The sequence below is a fragment of the Culicoides brevitarsis genome, chromosome 1, assembly GCF_036172545.1.
Source record: "Culicoides brevitarsis isolate CSIRO-B50_1 chromosome 1, AGI_CSIRO_Cbre_v1, whole genome shotgun sequence".
Taxonomy (NCBI): Eukaryota; Metazoa; Arthropoda; class Insecta; order Diptera; family Ceratopogonidae; genus Culicoides; species Culicoides brevitarsis.
In genome coordinates this window covers 14132636-14154325 of record NC_087085.1, presented here as the reverse complement: position 1 = coordinate 14154325, position 21690 = coordinate 14132636, and the positions used below count along the sequence as shown (strand labels likewise).

General features: G+C 33.7%; 8 protein-coding genes across 8 annotated transcripts; 3 read left to right on the top strand and 5 right to left on the bottom strand.

The window, feature by feature from the left end:
- The first annotated feature begins 28 nt into the window (after positions 1-28).
- Positions 29-2534, top strand: LOC134836726 (X-ray repair cross-complementing protein 5). Its single transcript, XM_063851931.1, has 3 exons — positions 29-196; positions 250-737; positions 797-2534. Exons 1-3 carry the CDS (start codon positions 176-178, stop codon positions 2526-2528), a joined length of 2241 nt encoding a protein of 746 aa, XP_063708001.1. The 5' UTR covers positions 29-175; the 3' UTR covers positions 2529-2534.
- A 6-nt stretch (positions 2535-2540) lies between these two features.
- LOC134836727 (28 kDa heat- and acid-stable phosphoprotein-like) lies at positions 2541-3658 on the bottom strand. The gene is made up of 4 exons (XM_063851932.1): positions 3492-3658; positions 3240-3410; positions 2851-3174; positions 2541-2784 (listed from the first exon to the last, which is right to left on the bottom strand). Exons 1-4 carry the CDS (start codon positions 3499-3501, stop codon positions 2753-2755), a joined length of 537 nt encoding a protein of 178 aa, XP_063708002.1. The 5' UTR covers positions 3502-3658; the 3' UTR covers positions 2541-2752.
- A 612-nt stretch (positions 3659-4270) lies between these two features.
- On the top strand, positions 4271-7622 carry LOC134835067 (uncharacterized). The gene is made up of 3 exons (XM_063849923.1): positions 4271-4553; positions 4631-5559; positions 6645-7622. Exons 1-3 carry the CDS (start codon positions 4340-4342, stop codon positions 7464-7466), a joined length of 1965 nt encoding a protein of 654 aa, XP_063705993.1. The 5' UTR covers positions 4271-4339; the 3' UTR covers positions 7467-7622.
- A 117-nt stretch (positions 7623-7739) lies between these two features.
- On the bottom strand, positions 7740-8288 carry LOC134837313 (UPF0488 protein CG14286-like). The gene is made up of 2 exons (XM_063852683.1): positions 7917-8288; positions 7740-7858 (listed from the first exon to the last, which is right to left on the bottom strand). The coding sequence occupies exons 1-2, from the start codon at positions 8263-8265 to the stop codon at positions 7740-7742; spliced, it is 468 nt and encodes a 155-aa protein (XP_063708753.1). The 5' UTR covers positions 8266-8288.
- Positions 8289-8827: 539 nt separating this feature from the next.
- LOC134836996 (UPF0488 protein CG14286-like) lies at positions 8828-9569 on the bottom strand. The gene is made up of 2 exons (XM_063852299.1): positions 9166-9569; positions 8828-9107 (listed from the first exon to the last, which is right to left on the bottom strand). Exons 1-2 carry the CDS (start codon positions 9512-9514, stop codon positions 8845-8847), a joined length of 612 nt encoding a protein of 203 aa, XP_063708369.1. The 5' UTR covers positions 9515-9569; the 3' UTR covers positions 8828-8844.
- Positions 9570-10077: 508 nt separating this feature from the next.
- Positions 10078-12875, top strand: LOC134831042 (protein disulfide-isomerase). Its single transcript, XM_063844682.1, has 2 exons — positions 10078-10359; positions 10972-12875. Exons 1-2 carry the CDS (start codon positions 10203-10205, stop codon positions 12321-12323), a joined length of 1509 nt encoding a protein of 502 aa, XP_063700752.1. The 5' UTR covers positions 10078-10202; the 3' UTR covers positions 12324-12875.
- A 144-nt stretch (positions 12876-13019) lies between these two features.
- On the bottom strand, positions 13020-15693 carry LOC134831068 (kynurenine 3-monooxygenase). Its single transcript, XM_063844713.1, has 2 exons — positions 14639-15693; positions 13020-13503 (listed from the first exon to the last, which is right to left on the bottom strand). Exons 1-2 carry the CDS (start codon positions 15590-15592, stop codon positions 13084-13086), a joined length of 1374 nt encoding a protein of 457 aa, XP_063700783.1. The 5' UTR covers positions 15593-15693; the 3' UTR covers positions 13020-13083.
- A 3676-nt stretch (positions 15694-19369) lies between these two features.
- Positions 19370-21259, bottom strand: LOC134836716 (transmembrane protein 64). The gene is made up of 4 exons (XM_063851907.1): positions 21104-21259; positions 20791-21036; positions 20446-20731; positions 19370-20374 (listed from the first exon to the last, which is right to left on the bottom strand). Exons 2-4 carry the CDS (start codon positions 20948-20950, stop codon positions 19966-19968), a joined length of 855 nt encoding a protein of 284 aa, XP_063707977.1. The 5' UTR covers positions 20951-21036; positions 21104-21259; the 3' UTR covers positions 19370-19965.
- Positions 21260-21690: the final 431 nt, after the last annotated feature.

The window sequence follows — 21690 nt, the reverse complement described above, 5'->3', positions numbered from 1 at the left end:
CGTCTCATATATTGTGAAATAATTTTAAATTTTAATTTTCTTATTTTTTGCCTAAAATTACATCTAATTAATAGAAAAATCTGTAAATTTTGATAGATTTCAATGTAAATTCATCGAATTTTATGAAAACAATTGTTGTTACATCCGAAATTACGTAAAATCAAGTCAAAATAAAATGCCGCCCAAAGCTCTAAAGGTAAATTTTTAAAATTTTTCTTAAAATTCAATTTAAATTTCTTAATTTTGTAGGATGCCTTCGTCATTGTCCTTGACTGCAGTGCAGATTCGCAAAAATCATCTTCAAAAGAAGGCGAAACTTTCTTCGAACGAGCTAAAAATTGCGTTCTCCGTATTTTCGAGAGAAAAATTTTTGCATATTCCGAAGATCAGCTCTGTCTCTTCTTAATGGGAGCTCCGGGGAATTATTACACCGAAAATGGGGAGAAACGTTACAAAAATATCACGAAAGAAGTTGATTTGCAGAAAGCTACATGGGATCATTGTCGTTTTATTGACCACTCGGTAAAGCCCTACGATGGCAAAGCTGATTGGTTTGAAGCTCTCGACTGTGCTTTGGATATGTTGCATGATGCAAGTGACTCTCGACCTTTTAGCAAGATGAAAATTTTGCTTCTATCCACTTTGGGTACTCAAACGACAGCAACATCGAAGGATGTCAAGGAATTTATTAACAAAACGAAAGTTGAAGATAAGCCTCCAGTTGAAATTATTGTCATGTAAGCTAATTTTTCAACTTTTTTATAAGATTTAATTAAAATTCAATTATTTTTTGTAGCAATGACAACATTGAATTAACAGAAGAAGATACTTGGACCTTCTCACAAGTCGATGCAAAGACGCAGGAACAAGAAACGAGCGAAAATTTGATTAAACAAATCATTTCAGAAACCGATGGCGTTCTTTGCAACTTGGAAAATGCAGAATTGGAACTTTTGCACTACGAAAAACAAAAAACTAAAGGCGCCCCGAAGTATTTTACGTTCAAAATTGGTGAAAGTATCTCGATGGAAGTTGTTGAATACGTCAAAGTAGCAGAATCGAAGCTTTTAAAGTCATGGCAAAAGATGACATCGGGCGGAGAAGATGTAAAAACCGAAAGAAAATACTTCCTCAACGACGAGGAAGTGAAAGTCGTCCCTTCTACAGTTGATCCAAATGAAATTTCAACGACAAATTCTTCAATTTCGGCAACAAATTCCTCCATGATGACAGAAATCACGTCCCCGAAGTCAAATATCTCCATGGAAGTCGATCAAAAACCAGAATTGGAGGCAATTAGAGGGTACATGTTTGGTCCCGATGCCATCGCTTCTCCCGGATTATTTTTGGATTTCGGCGAAAAGAGTCTTTTGTGCATTGGATTCAGTGATGCCAAGTACGTTCGTTCGGAATACCTCTCTGGCAAGGGATGTCACGTAGTTTTGCCCAAACCAGGCTTTAAATCATCCATCAAAAAGTTCGCGTCTCTCGTCAAGGCCTTGTACGAAACTAATTACGTGATTATCGCTCGTAAAGTTTACCAAAAACGTGCAGAACCCAAAATTGTGGCACTTTTTCCGGAATACAATGAAAACGAGAGACCATTTTTGACGGAGATTGGCTTGCATTACCGCGAATATTGCATCGACATTAAATTCCCTTCCTTACGAAATGCGAGAAAATTTCAACCGACACAGGAACAATTCGATATTATGGACCAACTAATCGACTCGATGGACTTGATGACCGTTGGAAATGAAAAATCCGGCAACGCAGAGGCTTTTTCGCAAAATAAAACGTTAAATATCGCCCATCAACACATGTGTCGAGTAATCGCTCATCGCGCCTTGCATCCAAATGCCCCGATTATTGATAAAATTAGCGAAGAACTCACCGCCTTAATTGACGTGCCTGAAAAGATCAGAGAAAATTCGCGTGATATTTTGCTCAAAGCAAAGGAATTATTCGTACTTGAAGAGAACAAAGTCCCCACAAAACTGCAACTACTGGAGCAACGTTTAAAGGAAATTGCCGAAAAAGAAGCTGGAAACGCCGAAAACGACCAAACATCAGCCGAAATCGATGCGAAAATCACTCGCGTTGGCACCGTGACTCCAGCAGAAGATTTCCTCTTTTTAGTTAACGCGGGTTCTGCCATCGCTGAGATCACGCAGCAACTCCAAAACGTCATCCGTAAAATCACATTCCAGGAATTTACGATTTCCAAAGTCAAAATTACGAAAGCTCTTGTCGCTTATCGTTCCCAAGCGATGGAAACCAATCCCGCGAGCTATAATGATTGGATCGTTCGTTACAAAGAAGAACTTTTATCGAACGAAAAGCAAGAATTATTCACAGAAATTGTTGTTAATGAAAATTTGGGCTTAATTTCGTCTGAAGAGTCGAAATTCGCAGAAGTCACGACTGAAATGGCAGAAAATTTCTATACTGTCGCCGAAAAAAAGCAAAATACGACAATCGTGGCACCCCAAGAGGATGACAACGACTTGGATGACTTGATAGAATGAAAGTTTGTGATGTTCTGAAATATTTATCTCTGTCAATATTATTTAATTTTAACTAATATTCAAAGGTTTTGATTCATTAAGTAGAACAAAATCAAATAAAATCGCACATTTCGACGGGAGTTTCATAGAAAATCAAAAATAAACACGGGAAATCGCTTCTACTTCTTAAATTTTTGCGTAAAACGAGTTTTTGTTTCGGAAGATACACAAAGAGAGAGCTCTCACTATCGTTTTTCAAGAGCTTTCTTTTCCTTTTCTGTAAAAGAAAAATTAAAATTCATTAATTTTTCTTAATTTTTAAGTAAAAAATTAAATTTTTTACCTTTTTTCTCCGCTTCACGTCTAGCAGCTGCCTCCGCTCGATGTTGCTTGATAATTGCTAAGCGTGCCAAGTCAGCTCGCGCCTGTTCAGTTTTGCCCTGCGCATGCAACTTTTGATAATTGGCTTGTGCCCGTTGCTTCTCGAGCTCTTCGCGTTCTCGTCGCGAAAGTTCGGGTTTCTTGCTCCCGCTTGCACTGTCCAGAGAGATTTGTGTCACCTTGTTGGCAGCTTTCTTTTGCACACGATTCGGATTTTCGATTTCAATGACGCCCTGAGGTCCTTTCGCCTTGCCATCGTCTTCTGATTCAGATTCTTCTTCAGATCCTGAGAGAAAATTTTATTATTATTTTTTTTTTTTTGAAATTTTCATAAAAAATTGAGTTTCTTACCACTTTCTTCGGACTTTTCGGAAGCTTCTTCTTCCTCGCTGGAACTTTCTTCCTCATCGTCTTCGCCTTGTTGCTTGCGCCACTTTTTCTGTTCAGCCTTTTTCCGTTCCTGCTCGAGCTCTTCGACATCGGTAAAGTGACGATTGCGTCCCTTGTGATTGACGTATTTTCCTGATGCGGAGAAAAACAAATGGGTAAATATTGAAGACGACAACGAAGACGAAAAAAATGTGTTCTTCAGTTAAATCTTACCTCTAGGCATGTTTCACAAAAATCCCGTAAGCAATATCACAAAAGTAGTTGCAACGTGAGGTTTTCGAAAGAATTCGGGGAATAAGTCGCTTTGTATCGTCGAAATTTCGGGTTTTTTGATATGATTTATCAACTTTTTTGGATTCCTGGCTCTTTGTTGAAGTGAAATCCCATGTAAAATTCCAAAAATTTTCGCAAATTGTTTGGTTTGTCACTGGGAAAGTCAGCTCAAATGGCGTCATTCATTTATGTCGAGGTTGGGGGGAGGGAGATACCATATTGAGTCTTCATGTCTTCATTTTCTACGCATGTAAGATAAATAAGAAAATGTTTTAAGACAATTTTGAAGACAAAAAAAAATAAGATTTTAAAATAATTTGCTTGATTATTCAAAATTGGATTTCAATTTTTTGATTTTTTTTTTCCTTTTTTCAGGTTTTGAATAAATTTTGAATTTTAGCTCGAAAGCACTTCAATTTTTTTTTTAAACTTTTTTGACAATTTTTTTAGTTTTTAAGAAATTTTACTTAATTACATAATTTAATTTTATTAAATTAAATTTTAGGTATATTTGAACATTTTTTTTTTAAATTTCTTTAAAAAAATTAAAATAAAAAAAAAATAAAAATATTAAATTTGAAAATTTTCTGCAAAAATAAAAAAAAATCCACAAAAATTATTCTTAAAAAAGTAAAAAAATTATTTTTTAAAATTACGGAAATTTTTAATTACCGGGAGTGAGGTTCAAAAAATCCCACATCATTAATGAAAAACGCCACGATAAACAAACAGCGGAAAATTTCGTGTCCAACGGAATCTCTTAAACTTTCAACTGTTTTTGACTCTTAATGATGGAAATAGAAGTAACTGAGCCCCAAGCCAGTGACGATAGCCGATTCAACACGCTACGGCACTCGACACAGGAAAAATCTCCCAAAAAATATGAAGCAGCTAAAGTTGCTGAAGAAGATTTACGGCAAAAATTGGAGTCAACACCGTCCTTTGATGAGAAATCCTTTCATGACGTCATTGTTTCTCTGTTATCGATGAAAAATACGCTCTGTAAGTATTCAATTTTCTACAAATTTAAAAAAAAAACTCGTAAAAACAAACAATTTACCTGTTGCTTACCTTTCCAGCTGATGCCCGCTTCGTACGTTTCCTGTTCATCACTGCGCCAACGAAATCTGTCTCGGAAAAAACTTTGGATCACATTTTTGCTCACATCCTATCGACGCCAAAAATCACAAAATTCTTTCCAAAAATCAGAGGATGTCTTCACTACTTGGTTGGCTTGCTGAAATACGAAATAATTGACAGTTATGATTTGCGTGGGCAATATCCTTTCTACTACAACTTGTTAGATTATCCGAATTTGGAGACGTCTGTCGCAGAACTCATTTATCACACAACCACTTATGACAACATCAATCCGTGGCTCGTGGATAAGGTTCAACGGTTGTACCGAAAGAAGGAAAGTCTTCCTTTGAGAGCTTTATTACAACTTTTCGGGCGACTCCGTTTAAATATCGTCTCTTTGCTCGATTTGCCGAAAGTAAAAGACGAGATTAATTCTTTCGGTGCCATGAATCACGTTTTGACAAAAACTCTCGAACGAATTGCGTCTCCTGAAACGCTGGCAAAACTAAAGAAACATCCGACAATGACTTTTCCTGACTATGCCCAACTTCAAATTGCCTTGCGATCCAAAACGTATCCGAGAAGTGTGCGATATTATGCGGAATATGACGACTTGGCAGAATTGCTGGAGGAGTATTTGCGATCGTCTTACGACATGTTCCAGAGTTCTTATGACGCGCTTTTGTCAAATCGATACAATTTTGTGTTGCTCGGAGTTCTTGGACATTTATTGAACGATCAGGCTCGTTTTTATGTTCGACACATTTGGAAGTCAATTAAGGAAGGAGATTTGAATGAAAAGGAGATCAAACTGTTTTTGACGAATTTATATCAACTTTATCTCGTTTTTGATCATGATGTGTTCGGACTTCGTGAGGATTTGTACAATTTCATGGAAAACAATGACTTTTTCACTTACATCAAAGAGGTAAGAAAGTAAAACTTGAAAAATTTTCAAGAACTTTTTTTTATTTCTTCAAAAATCGAGTAGATTTTAATGGATATCATCTTTAAAATGAATTTTATCTTTAAAATCTATCAAAATGGAAAATTTCTAATATTTTTTTTAGATTCAATTTTAGCTTTGAAATTAACGTCCGGAGTTTTCATAGTTTGCTCCGAGTCGACTCTAATAATTATTAGAGTAGAGTTGAGTCTGCTCTATCGAACTCCAAATTTTAAAATTTTTCACGATTCTTCCTCATGCTGACATAAAATCGAGTTTTTTGTACCAAGTCAATTTTTGACCAGTTTTAAGCCTAAAATTGAATAAAAAGTCATTCTGAAGATGATTTCCATTCATATTTTGGCAATTTTCGAACAAATAAAATTTATCTCGATTCTTCCTCATGCTGACATAAAATCGAGTTTTTTGTACCAAGTCAATTTTTGACCAGTTTTAAGCCTAAAATTGAATAAAAAGTCATTCTGAAGATGATTTCCATTCATATTTTGGCAATTTTCAAACAAATAAAATTTATCTCGATTCTTCCTCATGCTGACATAAAATCGAGTTTTTTGTACCAAGTCAATTTTTGACCAGTTTTAAGCCTAAAATTGAATAAAAAGTCATTCTGAAGATGATTTCCATTCATATTTTGGCAATTTTCGAACAAATAAAATTTATCTCGATTCTTCCTCATGCTGACATAAAATCGAGTTTTTTGTACCAAGTCAATTTTTGACCAGTTTTAAGCCTAAAATTGAATAAAAAGTCATTCTGAAGATGATTTCCATTCATATTTTGGCAATTTTCGAACAAATAAAATTTATCTCGATTCTTCCTCATGCTGACATAAAATCGAGTTTTTTGTACCAAGTCAATTTTTGACCAGTTTTAAGCTTTATAGATTCAAATATGAAAATTTTTTAAATTTGTAGTTTTGATAGAGTCGACTTCCAAAAAATTGGAGTTTAGCACGGAGTTAGTCGACTCTATTTTGAAAACTTCAGACGTTATTTGAAATTCATCAAAATGAAAAATTTCTAATATTTTTTTTTTATTTTTTTTAGATACTGAAACTCGTGCCATTGGTATCGTATCCGGAATATGACATTTTCTTCAAATATTGCCTCGAAGTCTTGTACAAAAATTTCATCATTGGCGCGCAACACAAACAATCCGTCTTCATGTCGAGCATCATTAAAGCCTTATCACACCTTTTGTATAACACGTACAAAGTAAAGTCGGACAATTATCGCGTACCTTTCTTATTCGTAAATGCCGAAGAGCGCGAAGTCATGTCCGACATGGATTTATCAATTGCCATCACCGCATCGCAACACATATGCAAAATTCTCGTCAACGTTGCTCACGGCGATTTTCGCGCAATGCTCAGTGTCATGCAATTTTACGAGGCTTTGAGCGACGGAGAGGAATTACACAAAATTAACGTTTTGAATATCGTTCCAACCGAAATTTTCTATGCTTTTGTGATAAATCCAAATAGTTTGTTGCTCGATCGTTATGCAATGCTCATCATTTCACTTTTGATGCTTGCCGACATGTATGACGTGCCACCTAAAGATAGTGGCATCATTGAAGTCAATTCCCAAGCAAACGAATTATACGCTTTTCTGTTTCGAGATCCTTTCGCGTCGAAATTCATTCAAAAGCGGAAAATCATTCGAAACAGCAAAATGTTCAAGAATATTTTTGACATGCAAAACCTTCAACGAGTTTACGTGCTGAAAAATAATCTTGCATTCAAGCACTTTTCGTCGAAACTTCCTGCCAAAACATCCGGCGACGATTGGACGTCGTACAAACGTAAATTTCCCAATTTAATGACACTTTTGTCGCACATCCTCGCACCGGGAAAGAAGAAAAAGTAATTTTTTGTACAAAAAATAAAGTTAAATTGTTGTAAAATTTATTCGTTTGACGTTTCGTCAGTGTCGACTGCAAAATTAAACTGAAATCCTGATCCACTCGAAGGCAAATCAATCTTTGAAGGAGCAACAACGGAACTTTTTTCCACTTTTTTCTCATCCTCCAACGATAAATCGTCCATTTTACCAAGTCAATTTTTGACCATGCTGAAAATTGAATAAAAAGTCATTCTGAAATCCATTCATATTTTGAGTAAAATTTATCTCGATTCTTCCTCATGCAATATTGAAGTTGAACTTGAAATTTTTCTCTCCCTCGACAATTGCAGCCTTTTTCACGAAATAAGCTTTGTTGGACGATCTCCCAGATCCGAGAAATTTAAACGAATTCGGATCTAAAATGAAAATTTTTCGGTTAATACGAGTCGAAATCGAGTTCAAAAAGTTTCTTACTAATGGAGTAAGTCTTCTCATCCTCCAACATTTTCGCCCGGTAGTCCCCGAAAGTGGTTCTCATCAATTGACGCTTCTTCACTGTTGGCTGTGCAGAGCTCCGAAGTGTCGTTAATGTCTTCAAAGTGTCTCTGTTTTGTTTTTCATTTAATTTTCCCGAGTTTAAGCTCTCTTCCAGTCTTTGGATGCACCAAGCAAGTTCCAATTCGAACTTTTCCTGTGCCTCTCGTTGATCTTGCGATTGTGCTCCGTGATCCTGTGACGTACTTGGCATCGGTTGAGGTCGAGGAATTGCCTTGAGCTTCCCCGAGTTAGGGGCTCGGTGCATTTTTAGCTTTGGAGGAGGCATTTTAGCTGCACGTTTGTCTTTGTTTATTTGTTTACAAATGTGAAAATGTCAAAATTGGCTTTTTTGAAAAAAGATTTGAATGATTTTTTGTGTATTTTAATAAGTTTTAATAAAAAAATTAACGTTAAATTTATTAAAATTTTCTATTTTTGAAATTTTCTATGAGATCGTTATGCAATGCTCATCATTTCACTTTTGATGCTTGCCGACATGTATGACGTGCCACCTAAAGATAGTGGCATCATTGAAGTCAATTCCCAAGCAAACGAATTATACGCTTTTCTGTTTCGAGATCCTTTCGCGTCGAAATTCATTCAAAAGCGGAAAATCATTCGAAACAGCAAAATGTTCAAGAATATTTTTGACATGCAAAACCTTCAACGAGTTTACGTGCTGAAAAATAATCTTGCATTCAAGCACTTTTCGTCGAAACTTCCTGCCAAAACATCCGGCGACGATTGGACGTCGTACAAACGTAAATTTCCCAATTTAATGACACTTTTGTCGCACATCCTCGCACCGGGAAAGAAGAAAAAGTAATTTTTTTGTACAAAAAATAAAGTTAAATTGTTGTAAAATTTATTCGTTTGACGTTTCGTCAGTGTCGACTGCAAAATTAAACTGAAATCCTGATCCACTCGAAGGCAAATCAATCTTTGAAGGAGCAACAACGGAACTTTTTTCCACTTTTTTCTCATCCTCCAACGATAAATCGTCCATTTTTGAGTCAATATTGAAGTTGAACTTGAAATTTTTCTCTCCCTCGACAATTGCAGCCTTTTTCACGAAATAAGCTTTGTTAGACGATCTTCCAGATCCAAGAAATTTGAACGAATTTGGATCTAAAATGAAAATTTTTCGGTTAATACGAGTCGAAATCGAGTTCAAAAAGTTTCTTACTAATGGAGTAAGTCTTCTCATCCTCCGACATTTTTGCTCGGTAGTCCCCGAAAGTGGTTCTCATCAATTGACGCTTCTTCACTGTTGGCTGTGCAGAGCTCCGTAGTGTCGTTAATGTCTTCAGAGTGTCTCTGTTTTGTTTTTCATTCAATTTTCCCGAGTTTAAGCTCTCTTCTAGTCTTTGGATGCACCAAGCAAGTTCCAATTCGAACTTTTCCTGTGCCTCTCGTTGATCTTGCGATTGTGCTCCGTGATCCTGTGACGTACTTGGCATCGGTTGAGGTCGAGGAATTGCCTTGAGCTTCCCCGAGTTCGGGGCTCGGTGCATTTTTAGCTTTGGAGGAGGCATTTTAGCTGCACGTTTGTCTTTGTTTATTTGTTTACAAAAGAGAAAATGTCAAAATTGGCTTTTTTGAAAAAAGATTTGAATGATTTTTTGTGTATTTTAATAAGTTTTAATAAAAAGTTAAAATAAATTTATTAAAATTTTATATTTTTGAGAGAAATTTCATTAAAAAATCAATAAAAATTATTAAAAATAGCAAAAAATATTTTTAAAAATTTAAAATTCCAGACAACCGTGATTTGAGGAGTACAAAAATGAAAATTTTGATTAGAAAATGACAAATTTGTACCGGGGCGAATTTCATGAATGAAAATTTTTCCTTAATTTATATTTAAAATCCATAAATTTAACTAAAATTAATAAAATTTCATTCAAATTTCTTAATTTTTTCATAAACTTCTTCAAAAAAAAGGGTAAATTTTCGGATAATTTCAAGTAAAAAAAATTTCCAACCGTAAATTCAAATTTGACAGATTTATGACAACAGTACAGAAGCACGTACAGATACGACGACGTACGGGAACGATGGAGCGGCGAATGAAGAGTGGGTTGAAAGCCACGTAATTCATTCTCGCAGCAGCATCAGAGACAAAAGCTTCGTGTCTCTTGTATTTCCATTTATTCCACAGTTGATATTCGCATCGAATCGAGCTAATTGTTCTCGTGCATAAAGTGACTAACTTACCAAACAATGAAAGTGCTAGTTTTCGTGCTATTTACGGTCTTTTGTGCCGGGCAATTGGCCACCGCTGACGACGACATTAAACTCGACGAGGGAGTGCTCGTTCTGACAAAGGGAAACTTCCAAAAAGCCATTACCGACAACGAATTCATCTTGGTTGAGTTCTGTAAGTACTTTTCATTCATTTTTTTTTCGTTGCATTTCGGACTTTCTTTTCATTTCTCCGGGACGGGATGATGATGTGACCCACGCATATCGCTCACAGACTTTTATGGTGTGTACGGTCATCAACCTTTCTTCTTTCGTTTGCTTCCTCTTGCTTCTTACGTGTTCATTACGTGTACGGGCGACGCACGAAGAACGGAAAAGTTGTATTGTGAAATCGTAGAGATTTTTCTAAACCTGATTTTTTTTTTGTAAAAAGTTGTATGCATAGGCAAATCACGGGCGTCGTCAACGTTTACCGGTCAAGTGACATTGAAAACGTTGCACGTTGTTGCTTTTGCCGTGCTTTTTTATCAATAGAAGACGTTTGCAATCTTCTCGTTCTAATCTTTTGAGTCACCACGTCGACTGAAATGTTGTTTTTGTTGACGTGGCGATCACTTTTGATTATTTTTTTTAAACAATGCTTCTTTAAATAAATAATTTGACACAAAAAAAATGCTGAGTAAACACAACGAGGTTGATTTTTTTATTAAACGATTTTGATGACACGACACTTTATGCTATTTTATAATAATTAATTGATAATTATACCTTATCTTATTTTCCACAGATGCACCATGGTGCGGACATTGCAAAGCCCTCGCTCCCGAATACGTGAAAGCAGCCAAACTCTTGAGTGATCAAGACTCCAAAATTAAATTGGGTAAAGTTGATGCCACCGAAGAAGGTGAACTCGCTGAGCAATTTGGCGTTCGTGGATATCCAACATTGAAATTCTTCCGCAACGGAAACCCCGTCGAATACAATGGCGGTCGTCAAGCTGATGACATCGTTGGATGGTTGAACAAAAAAACTGGCCCACCAGCCAAGGAATTGAACACTGTCGAAGAAGCGGAAGCCATGTTGGCCGATAACCAAGTTGTTGTTGTTGGATTCTTCAAGGATCGCGAATCTGCTGAAGCTAAGGCCTTCTTGGGAGCTGCTTCCGCTGTCGATGATCAACCCTTCGCCATCACAAGCAACGAAGATGTCTACAAGAAATACGATGCCAAGTGCGGATCTGTCGTTTTGTTCAAGAAATTCGACGAAGGAAAGGCCGTTTTTGAGGGAGAAGCTACCGAAGAAGCTGTCAAGAAATTCGTTGCTACACAATCGCTTCCATTGGTCATCGATTTCAATCATGATTCTGCTCAAAAGATCTTTGGCGGCGAAATCAAGAGTCACTTGTTGATGTTCTTGTCCAAAGAAGCCGGTCACATGGAGAAATACACTGAAGTTGCACGCAAAGTCGCCAAGGATTACCGCAACCAAGTGTTGTTCGTGAGCATCAATGCCGACGAGGAAGACCATCAACGTATCTTGGAATTCTTCGGCATGAAGAAAGAAGAAGTGCCTTCCATGCGTCTCATTAAACTCGAAGAAGACATGGCAAAATACAAGCCCGAAAAAGCCGATCTCACCGAAGAAAACATCAAATCGTTCGTCGAAAAATTCTTGAAGAACGAATTGAAGCAACACTTGCTCAGCCAAGAATTGCCCGAAGACTGGGACAAACAACCCGTCAAAGTGCTCGTTGCCACAAACTTCGATGAAGTCGTTTTCAACAAAGACAAGGATGTTTTGGTTGAATTCTATGCTCCATGGTGCGGACACTGCAAACAATTGGTACCCATCTACGATGAGCTCGCCGAAAAGTACAAGGATAACGAAAATATCGTCATTGCCAAAATCGATGCGACTGCCAACGAATTGGAACACACCAAAATCACGTCGTTCCCCACTCTTAAATTCTACCGCAAGGGCGACAATCAAGTCGTTGACTACACTGGCGAACGTACCGTCGAAGGTTTCAGCAAATTCCTCGATGCTGGCGGCGTTGATGCCTCTGCTGGCGTTCCCGATGTCGAAGAAGTGAACATCGATGAAGCCGACGAAGACAAAGCCAAGAAGGATGAACTGTAAATGCAAACACAAAAACACACACAAAACACCTGTTGTACGCTTAAGATAACAAAAAACACAAAATAACATCTCCGTTTTAAGAGTAAATAGTTCCATCCCTCCCCCTCCTTGCCCCCTTAGAAACCCCCCTCAAAACACCCGGTCCTTAATTTTATATTAAAGAATACAAAAAGTAAACGGTTAAGAGTGACAGAAGCATGAACTGCGCGCGAGTTAGACTCACGTTCCCGAAAAAACAAAATTTTTTTACTAAAAAACGCATTTATTCAATTGTGATTCGCCTGATTTTCAAAAAAAAAAAAAAAGATGTGTATTGTAACTAACCACCTTCCTTTTGTAAAATTTAATTGATGTTACATTAACATTAGAGATAAAAAAAATTTTTAGCATTTTTTTCTTATTAAATATTATTAATTTTCAACGAATTTTTTAGTAGTACTCACTTAGAGACTCAAATTGCACACATCCTTAACTTACTTCTCTTAGTTTTAGTCGTCGTTTCAAATTTTTTTTTTATATCAAGACATTCCGTCTAAAAATTTTCCGTAAAAAGAAGAAATTTCCTTTGAAAATTTTTATTTGTTAACGAAAAATGGGGAATTGTGTCTGAGTACCAATATTAACTGATAATAAAAAAAACTTGATAATAAATTATAAAAAGTAAAAAATAAATAAAAATCAAGAAAAAAATTAAAATGAACTTTTTCTTTACTTTTTTTTTTTTGGCTTCTTAAACGATAAGATTCAAACTTCTTTTATCTCAACACACAAAATTCGCAAATAAAACGTAAATCAAGGGTAAAACGAGAAGAGTTACGACCAAAAAAATCGCTGAACTCAAAAGAATCTTGTCTTGTCGCTTTTTGTTTGCGATACACTCACGATAGGGGATTTGTGAGAATGATACTGTGTTGTACAGGGGTATCCAGTGATTGCCAATTTTGGAGTACAGGAAGTCGTCCAGCATTTTTCGCAGCAGAAACGAACGTTTGTTCACCAAATCGCGCATTTCGACGTAATTGTACATGGCAAGGTCGCAAATGGCGTGTGCATCTTCCCAACGAACGCGACTGAATTCCCGTAAGGCGCCTGCAATGTCGGATTTGTATTCGTTTAGGATGTTCTTGAGCACCGTGACGTCTTCCATGCCGGCGTTCATGCCTTGACCGTAGAAGGGAACCTGGTTTTATAAGAAAAAAAAATTAAAATTGTATTTTTTTGCCCCGAGGGCAAAAAAAAAAAAAAGTTAAAAATTTCGTCAAAAATTACAGTTTTTTGGTGTATTTTCATCATTTTTCAAGAAATTTTCAAGAAAATTTTTCAATTTTTAGTAATTTTTGTATTGAAAATCGTATTTTGACATGAGATTTACTTTTAAAAATAATATTCATAAAAATTACTGACATTAATTTTTAAAAAAAAATTGACAGTTTTTTTTAAAGATATTAATTTTTTTCAATTTTAGTTGAAATGTTTTTATATCAATTTTAAATATACAAACATCAATATAAAAAATTTTATAACAACCAAAATATTAATAATTGGCCAAATTGTTAAAATTTTGACATTTTGTATGAAAAGAAGTATTTCAAATTTTTTTTTTGCCCCCCCCATTATTATTTCAAAAATTTTGAACAAAACTATTGAGTTTCATTTGGAGCGGCCTTATTCAAAAAATTAATTAAATACAATCAATCGTGGCAAAAAAAAAAATTATTCATTAATTCAAATTTTTTCATAAAGATTTTTTTTTTTAATTTTTCTGACTTTCAGAATTATTTTTAATTTTGCAAACTATGAGACAAAATTTGTAATCTGAAGTTTTTTTTAAAGAATTCAAATATTTTTTTTTTTAAATAGGTATGTATATGAAAATAATTTTAGATATTGAAAAATGTATTAATATTTTTTTAAAAATCTTTTGAAAAATTAAAAAAAAAAACATTTTTTGTAAATTTTTATGCGAATTTTTAATTTAAAATTATTAAAAATTAATTAAAAATTAAAATTTTAAAATTAAATTATAATAAATTAAAAATATATTATTTAATTTTTTTTTAATAAAAAGAATAATTTAAAATTTCATAAAATTTTGATAAAAAATTAAAAATAAATAGATATTTTTTTTGAAAATTTTCTTTTAAAAAAAATTTTTTTTTTTGCATTATTAATTTTTTTTTTATATATTTTACATCGAACTTTGTGAATTCAAATTTAAAAAAATAAATAAATAATTTTTAATTTTTTTTAAATTTTTAAACATAATAATAATTATTGAGTTTCATTTGTAACACCATAAAAAATGTATTTCTTACCATTGCATGTGCTGCATCTCCAATAATCAACACTCTGCCATACGAATCGTAACGACTACACTTCACTTGAATCAAATGCTGTGCCTTAATTTTGAAGAAATCTTTCATCAATCTCTGTTCTCCGATCAACTCAATGGCATCCGGAAAATATTCCTTGAAAAATGCGAGCAAATCTTTTTCCTCGCGAATACATTCGAAATTCTTAAACGGCATAAAAAGTGTCACGGTCCACGATTTGTCTGCATTTGGCAATGCGATCATCATAAATTGCCCTCGTGGCCAAATGTGCAAATAATTTTCGTTCATTGCAAATTCCCCATCTTCCGTTGCGGGAATGCACAACTCCAAATACCCGTGATCGATGTACGTTTGCGAGTAACTAAATCCCGGTTGTTTCACCATTTGCTTCCGCACGGCACTAAAAGCTCCATCCGCACCAATTATCAAATCCGCACTTTTGGTAATGACACTTTTTGCCGGGTCCCGCATATCCATGAAGCGCATTTCGCCGTTTTTCAGGTCGCAATCCACGAGTTTCATGTTGAAGTGCATCGTGATATTCGGTTGTTTTTCCGCAGCGTTCAAGAGTACTTCGTTCAAGTATTTTCTGCCAACGGAATAAATTGCTTGGTTGCTCACATGATCGTATGGAACGACTTTTCGGTTGCCTTGCAAGTCGTGCAACATTCTGCCACGCATCGGAAGTCCATGGGTGACGAGAGTTTCTTCGAGGCCCACGTCACGTAAAGCAGCGCGACCTCGTTTACTCAGCGCTAAGTTGATGGAACGCCCAATAACGAGCTCTGCTGTACGAATATCCTCACGAAATTCGTATAAATCCACTTTGTGACCCATCATGCCGAATTGCAAGGCAGCTAAACTGCCAACGAGACCCGCGCCAACAACAGCAATGTGAGGTTTTTCGTGACCCGTCGTGCCGTTATTCACTGACATTTTTTTAAAAATTTATTTTTTTCTTCGTCTAGATGAACCGCTCGCTACAAAATCCCAAAGCAAACTGTTTCAAACTATTTTCCGTTGTCTATTTTGCACCTTTAAGCACCTTTGAGCTGCTCCCCTTATCAGTTGAGTACTACTTATGTGCGATTAATGAAGTGAATGAAGTCGTATGAAGATTTTCAGCCGAACTACAAGTGTGACAGTTGGTTAGCGACAACAGCGAGAGACGGAGAGAAGCCACCAAACTCGAAGCCATTCAAGTATTTAACGCATTACGAAGCAACCAAAGCTCTCAAATTACAAATATTTCTTAATAGAGCGAGAATATTTTGTCTAGCTCATGTTTGGTTGCGGATTCACTTAAAATTGATCTGTTTTTTACGTGCAACGCGAAATGTCGAGAGATAATGTCGATTGATTTGTAATTCATCAAATTTTGTTTTGATATGTCATTCGGGGATTTCGAAGGTAATCCTACTCTTGAAAATTCATTCATTATTAAAAATTATCTTTTTTATGAATCACGTTTAATTTTTCGATGATAACTTTTGACCCGACATTTGTTTATTTTTAGTTTCATTGCACTAAAGTGACTTTCAAAACTTTTTACCAGGCAAAAAATAAGTTTTTAAGTAAAATTTTTTCATTAAAAGTCCAAATTTTATCTTAAATGCGTTTAAACGAGTTTTTTTTTCTTTATCTTATCATTGATGTTAACTATTTTTGCATTTTTTTGAAAGAATTTCATTTTTAAATATTTTATCATTGTCCAAAATGATAATCTCTTTGGTTGCACGTGATGCAAAAAATCTTATCTTGAAATGAGAAAAGTTTTAAGACAAAAATTGAGATAAAAATTCATCAATCTTAAAAAGATTAAATATTTTATTATTGTTTTTAAGTGAGAAAAAGTTTTTGTGATTTGCAAAAATATTAATATCGCTTGAAAATAATTTTTTGTCCTTATCATAGAAACAAACTTACAACCGTTTATACCATGTTGAACATGTCTGATCACCGAAGTAAACAAATAAACTTTATCCTGATTTTTTTGTTTCGCCAAATATCGACCCAATATGATCAGAAATCATCTTTAGAATGAATATTTATCCAATTTTAGGCTTAAAACTGGTAAAAAAATGACTTGTAAAAAAATCAGCGTTTTTACTTCCAAACGCTGATTTTTTTGTTTCATCAAATATCGACCCAATATGATCAGAAATCATCTTTAGAATGAATATTTATTCAATTTTAGGCTTAAAACTGGTCAAAAAATGACTTGTAAAAAAAATCAGAGTTTGAACCTCCAAACTCTGATTTTTTTATTTCATCAAATATCGACCCAATATGATCAGAAATCATCTTTAGAATGAATATTTATTCAATTTTAGGCTTAAAACTGGTCAAAAAATGACTTGTAAATGACTGATCAACTTTAGAATGAATATTTATGCAAAAATCAACTTTAGAATGAATATTTATTCAATTTTAGGCTTAAAACTGGTAAAAAAATCAGAGTTTGAACCTCCAAACTCTGATTTTTTTATTTCATCAAATATCGACCCAATATGATCAGAAATCATCTTTAGAATGAATATTTATCCAATTTTAGGCTTAAAACAGGTCAAAAAATGACTTGTAAAAAATCAGAGTTTTTACTTCCAAACTCTGATAAATTATCAGAGTTTGAACCTCCAAACTCTGATTTTTTTATTTCATCAAATATCGACCCAATATGATCAGAAATCATCTTTAGAATGAATATTTATCCAATTTTAGGCTTAAAACTGGTAAAAAAATGACTTGTAAAAAAAATCAGAGTTTGACCCTCCAAACTCTGATAAATTATCAGAGTTTGAACCTCCAAACTCTGATTTTTTTATTTCATCAAATATCGACCCAATATGATCAGAAATCATCTTTAGAATGAATATTTATCCAATTTTAGGCTTAAAACTGGTAAAAAAATGACTTGTAAAAAAAATCAGAGTTTGACCCTCCAAACTCTGATAAATTATCAGAGTTTGAACCTCCAAACTCTGATTTTTTTATTTCATCAAATATCGACCCAATATGATCAGAAATCATCTTTAGAATGAATATTTATTCAATTTTAGGCTTAAAACTGGTCAAAAAATGACTTGTAAAAAAAATCAGAGTTTGAACCTCCAAACTCTGATTTTTTTGTTTTGTCAAATATCGACCCAATATGATCAGAAATCATCTTTAGAATGAATATTTATCCAATTTTAGGCTTAAAACAGGTCAAAAAATGACTTGTAAAAAAAATCAGAGTTTGACCATCCAAACTCTGATAAATTATCAGAGTTTGAACCTCCAAACTCTGATTTTTTTATTTTATCAAATATCGACCCAATATGATCAGAAATCATCTTTAGAATGAATATTTATCCAATTTTAGGCTTAAAACTGGTAAAAAAATGACTTGTAAAAAAAATCAGAGTTTGAACCTCCAAACTCTGATTTTTTTATTTCATCAAATATCGACCCAATATGATCAGAAATCATCTTTAGAATGAATATTTATCCAATTTTAGGCTTAAAACTGGTCAGAAAATGACTTGTAAAAAAATCAGAGTTTGAACCTCCAAACTCTGATTTTTTTATTTCATCAAATATCGACCCAATATGATCAGAAATCATCTTTAGAATGAATATTTATGCAATTTTAGGCTTAAAACTGGTAAAAAAATGACTTGTAAAAAAATCAGAGTTTGAACCTCCAAACTCTGATTTTTTTATTTCATCAAATATCGACCCAATATGATCAGAAATCATCTTTAGAATGAATATTTATCCAATTTTAGGCTTAAAACTGGTAAAAAAATGACTTGTAAAAAATCAGAGTTTGAACCTCCAAACTCTGATAAATTATCAGAGTTTGAACCTCCAAACTCTGATTTTTTTATTTCATCAAATATCGACCCAATATGATCAGAAATCATCTTTAGAATGAGTTTGAACCTCCAAACTCTGATTTTTTTATTTTATCAAATATCGACCCAATATGATCAGAAATCATCTTTAGAATGAATATTTATCCAATTTTAGGCTTAAAACTGGTAAAAAAATGACTTGTAAAAAAAATCAGAGTTTGAACCTCCAAACTCTGATAAATTATTCATCAAATATCGACCCAATCTGGACAGAAATCATCTTTAGAATGAATTTTTATTCTTTTTTAGGCTTAAAAGTGATCCAAACTCTGATAAATTATCAGAGTTTGAACCTCCAAACTCTGATTTTTTTATTTCATCAAATATCGACCCAATATGATCAGAAATCATCTTTAGAATGAATATTTATCCAATTTTAGGCTTAAAACTGGTAAAAAATGACTTGTAAAAAAAAATCAGAGTTTGAACCTCCAAACTCTGATTTTTTTATTTCATCAAATATCGACCCAATATGATCAGAAATCATCTTTAGAATGAATATTTATGCAATTTTAGGCTTAAAATTGGGTAAAAAATGATAACGCTATTCAGATTTGAAGCCTCATTATTCCATTGTTGACTCTTTGAACTTTTAAAAATATTATTTGATTTTGTTGCTTTTTTATTTATATTTATTATTTTAAATATTTTTCTTTTACAATCTAACAACATATAAATTATTTATTTATTAAAATAACAGGAAGTTTATGTTCTAATTAATCTGTTTATTATTTTTTATTTATTTTAAAGTTTGATAAAAAATATTTATATTTTCTTTTAATTATTCAATAGAACCTTAATTAAAGTAATAAAAATATTGGTCATGCTAATGCCCGAGGAATATTTTATTTGATAAAATTATTTATTTTAATTGACTTGGAAATTGACATTCCTTTTAAATTATATTTTTTTTAAAATTATTCAAGGAAGACTAAAAGACAAAAAAACTTAGGCACCACAAAAATGGCAAATTGATAAACGAAAATTTCTAAAAATAGTTTCGACATTTTTTTATTTTATAAAATAAAAAAAGAATGTATTCGAGACTCTTATCTCATACTTTCGAGATAAAATTAAAAATGTTTTCGAACACATGTTTAAAAATAAAATTTAAATGCTTACTGGAACAAAGATTAAGTAGATGTAATGTAAATAAATAAATATTTTGGTTCGTTTTATGAAAAAAATTTCCATTTTTTGAGTTTAGCTTGAGCACATGTGGCTCTTTTCGTAAATATACAATTGCTTTCAAAGTATTTACATGATTTTTTTTTTCACTTACAGACTCACAATCGGATCACATTCGAGTGTTGGCGGGATTTTTTGTTGTTCCGCAAGGAGATTAAAGACAACTTCATCATCGTCATCGTCTTGTAAATTTTTGCCATCACCAACACCGATCTCCGAATGCTAGGACGTCGAAACCTCTATCAGTAAACTTTCATCGACTTCTTTGTTGCTTATCAGTGCATTCGACAACTCGTGTCGCGCTTTGTGTACAATCCACAACATCAACCCGACACCAATTAACACTTCCATGACGAAAACGCCGTATGACGCGAGTTGCGTGTGATGATCATTGAACACGTCATGAATGTACTTGAGTTTCGTCCCGAAGTAGACGTTGATTATTTGTGCCGGCAAGAGTCCCAGCAACGTTGCTGTGTGATAATTGCGACTTTTCACGGAACTTATGCCGAAAATGGTGTTCTGTAGGCCAAACGGAATCGGGGTCAATCGACAAAAAAGCACAATTTTGAATTGTCTCGTGCCTGAAATCACTCGCAAAATCGCGCGACCAGTCTCGTTCTTAATAAATCTAAAAAAAATCGATTGAGTGAAGTGCAAGTTCAAATTTTCTTGCGTAACAGCATTTTTAATCCAATTTACCTGTGTACGGGATAGATTCCGTGGAATGCTTTAATCACATTATGCGCAATGAAGACTCCAAGGTTGGCTCCGAGCACAACCGCAAGAAGTCCCGTTGTCATGCCCAGCAAATAGCCGCTGGAAATGATGAGCAAAAGGTATCCGACGACAATGGGAAAACTAACTACAGTAAAGAGCGCTACGAGAACTACGAAAATCACAATGGAATTTTGTCTTTCGATCCAGAAGAGAGTCGCCTTGGCATATTCCTTGAAGGTAAGTAAGGCAATCATGCAACAAATGATCACTAAAAATATAATTTGATTAATTTTTTAACTTTTTTTAGGAAAAAATGAAATTTCTTACGAATAAAGGGAATAAAGAAATTGAAAAACGGCGTATTTGTCACACATTTATGGATCCGTATGCAATATCCTTTTGCGTAATTGGAAGGCGATAATTTTGGTGAGACATTTGACGGAGACGAGAACACGATGCACCCATCCTCAAGTCTCTTGATTTCCATGTTGCAACGATCCCCTCTCGTTCGTTCAATCAATTAACATCATTTACACTGCTGAATTGGCTTCAATTTGTCATTCTACCTACTTTCTACGTGATTAAAATGTAGAAGACGAGAAAAAATGTAGAGCAATGTCATAAAATTTCTCTCACTTACCTGAATTTTTGGACAGTTTCTTCTCTGGCTCACGGATTTGAATGTCTTTGTATCATTTATCACAAAATTCGCATTACTAATAACTAAAAATTATGGAAGAAATTGCTAAAAAACAGCAAACTGGCAATGTTTACAATTGAATTTTTGATGAAGTGTTGCCTGATGACTCGAACAGGGTCGGAAAAAATACTATAAGTCAAAAAAACTATTGCTTTTGCTTCAGTAAAGGTCCAAATTAAATTTATTTTTGAATTTAAACTAAATTTTTTTTACTTAAAAGTCAAAGTTTTAAATTAAAAGCCAACTTTTACTCAGCTAAATTTAAGCTTTTTGTGAAAGTTCAAGTCAAAATTAAAAGCTAAAATTTAAATTTCATAAAAAAAAATTCAAGAAAAAAATTTTGGATTTTTAAAAAAAAAGTTTTTAGATTGACTAAAAGTTTAAAGTCAAATCATTATTAAAAACTTTTTTTTTACAAAAATTATTTTTTTCATTTCAAACAATTTTTTATGAAAAAATTAAATTTTTGGAAGAATTAAGCTTTTAATTTTGATTTGAACTTTTACTTAATTAAAAGTAAATTAGCT

Excerpts from the sequence above, each read along its gene's own strand:
- LOC134836726 (XM_063851931.1), top strand. The coding sequence starts at position 176 with ATGCCGCCCAAAGCTCTAAAG. Across the intron at positions 197-249 it reads TGCCGCCCAAAGCTCTAAAG|GATGCCTTCGTCATTGTCCT; the intron begins GTAAATTTTTAA and ends TTAATTTTGTAG. Across the intron at positions 738-796 it reads CCAGTTGAAATTATTGTCAT|CAATGACAACATTGAATTAA; the intron begins GTAAGCTAATTT and ends TATTTTTTGTAG.
- LOC134831042 (XM_063844682.1), top strand. The coding sequence starts at position 10,203 with ATGAAAGTGCTAGTTTTCGTGCTATTTACGGTCTTTTGTGCCGGGCAA. Across the intron at positions 10,360-10,971 it reads ATTCATCTTGGTTGAGTTCT|ATGCACCATGGTGCGGACAT; the intron begins GTAAGTACTTTT and ends TATTTTCCACAG.
- LOC134836996 (XM_063852299.1), bottom strand. The coding sequence starts at position 9,514 with ATGCCTCCTCCAAAGCTAAAAATGCACCGAGCCCCGAACTCGGGGAAG. Across the intron at positions 9,108-9,165 it reads TGAGAAGACTTACTCCATTA|ATCCAAATTCGTTCAAATTT; the intron begins GTAAGAAACTTT and ends TTTTCATTTTAG.
- LOC134836727 (XM_063851932.1), bottom strand. Across the intron at positions 3,175-3,239 it reads CGAAAAGTCCGAAGAAAGTG|GATCTGAAGAAGAATCTGAA; the intron begins GTAAGAAACTCA and ends ATTTTCTCTCAG. Across the intron at positions 2,785-2,850 it reads ACGTGAAGCGGAGAAAAAAG|AAAAGGAAAAGAAAGCTCTT; the intron begins GTAAAAAATTTA and ends TTTCTTTTACAG.
- LOC134831068 (XM_063844713.1), bottom strand. The coding sequence starts at position 15,592 with ATGTCAGTGAATAACGGCACGACGGGTCACGAAAAACCTCACATTGCT. Across the intron at positions 13,504-14,638 it reads GAGATGCAGCACATGCAATG|GTTCCCTTCTACGGTCAAGG; the intron begins GTAAGAAATACA and ends TTATAAAACCAG.
- LOC134837313 (XM_063852683.1), bottom strand. The coding sequence starts at position 8,265 with ATGCCTCCTCCAAAGCTAAAAATGCACCGAGCCCCTAACTCGGGGAAG. Across the intron at positions 7,859-7,916 it reads TGAGAAGACTTACTCCATTA|ATCCGAATTCGTTTAAATTT; the intron begins GTAAGAAACTTT and ends TTTTCATTTTAG.
- LOC134835067 (XM_063849923.1), top strand. The coding sequence starts at position 4,340 with ATGATGGAAATAGAAGTAACTGAGCCCCAAGCCAGTGACGATAGCCGA. Across the intron at positions 4,554-4,630 it reads ATCGATGAAAAATACGCTCT|CTGATGCCCGCTTCGTACGT; the intron begins GTAAGTATTCAA and ends TTACCTTTCCAG. Across the intron at positions 5,560-6,644 it reads TTTTCACTTACATCAAAGAG|ATACTGAAACTCGTGCCATT; the intron begins GTAAGAAAGTAA and ends TATTTTTTTTAG.
- LOC134836716 (XM_063851907.1), bottom strand. The coding sequence starts at position 20,950 with ATGGAAATCAAGAGACTTGAGGATGGGTGCATCGTGTTCTCGTCTCCG. Across the intron at positions 20,732-20,790 it reads TTTCTTTATTCCCTTTATTC|TGATCATTTGTTGCATGATT; the intron begins GTAAGAAATTTC and ends TTATATTTTTAG. Across the intron at positions 20,375-20,445 it reads GGAATCTATCCCGTACACAG|ATTTATTAAGAACGAGACTG; the intron begins GTAAATTGGATT and ends GATTTTTTTTAG.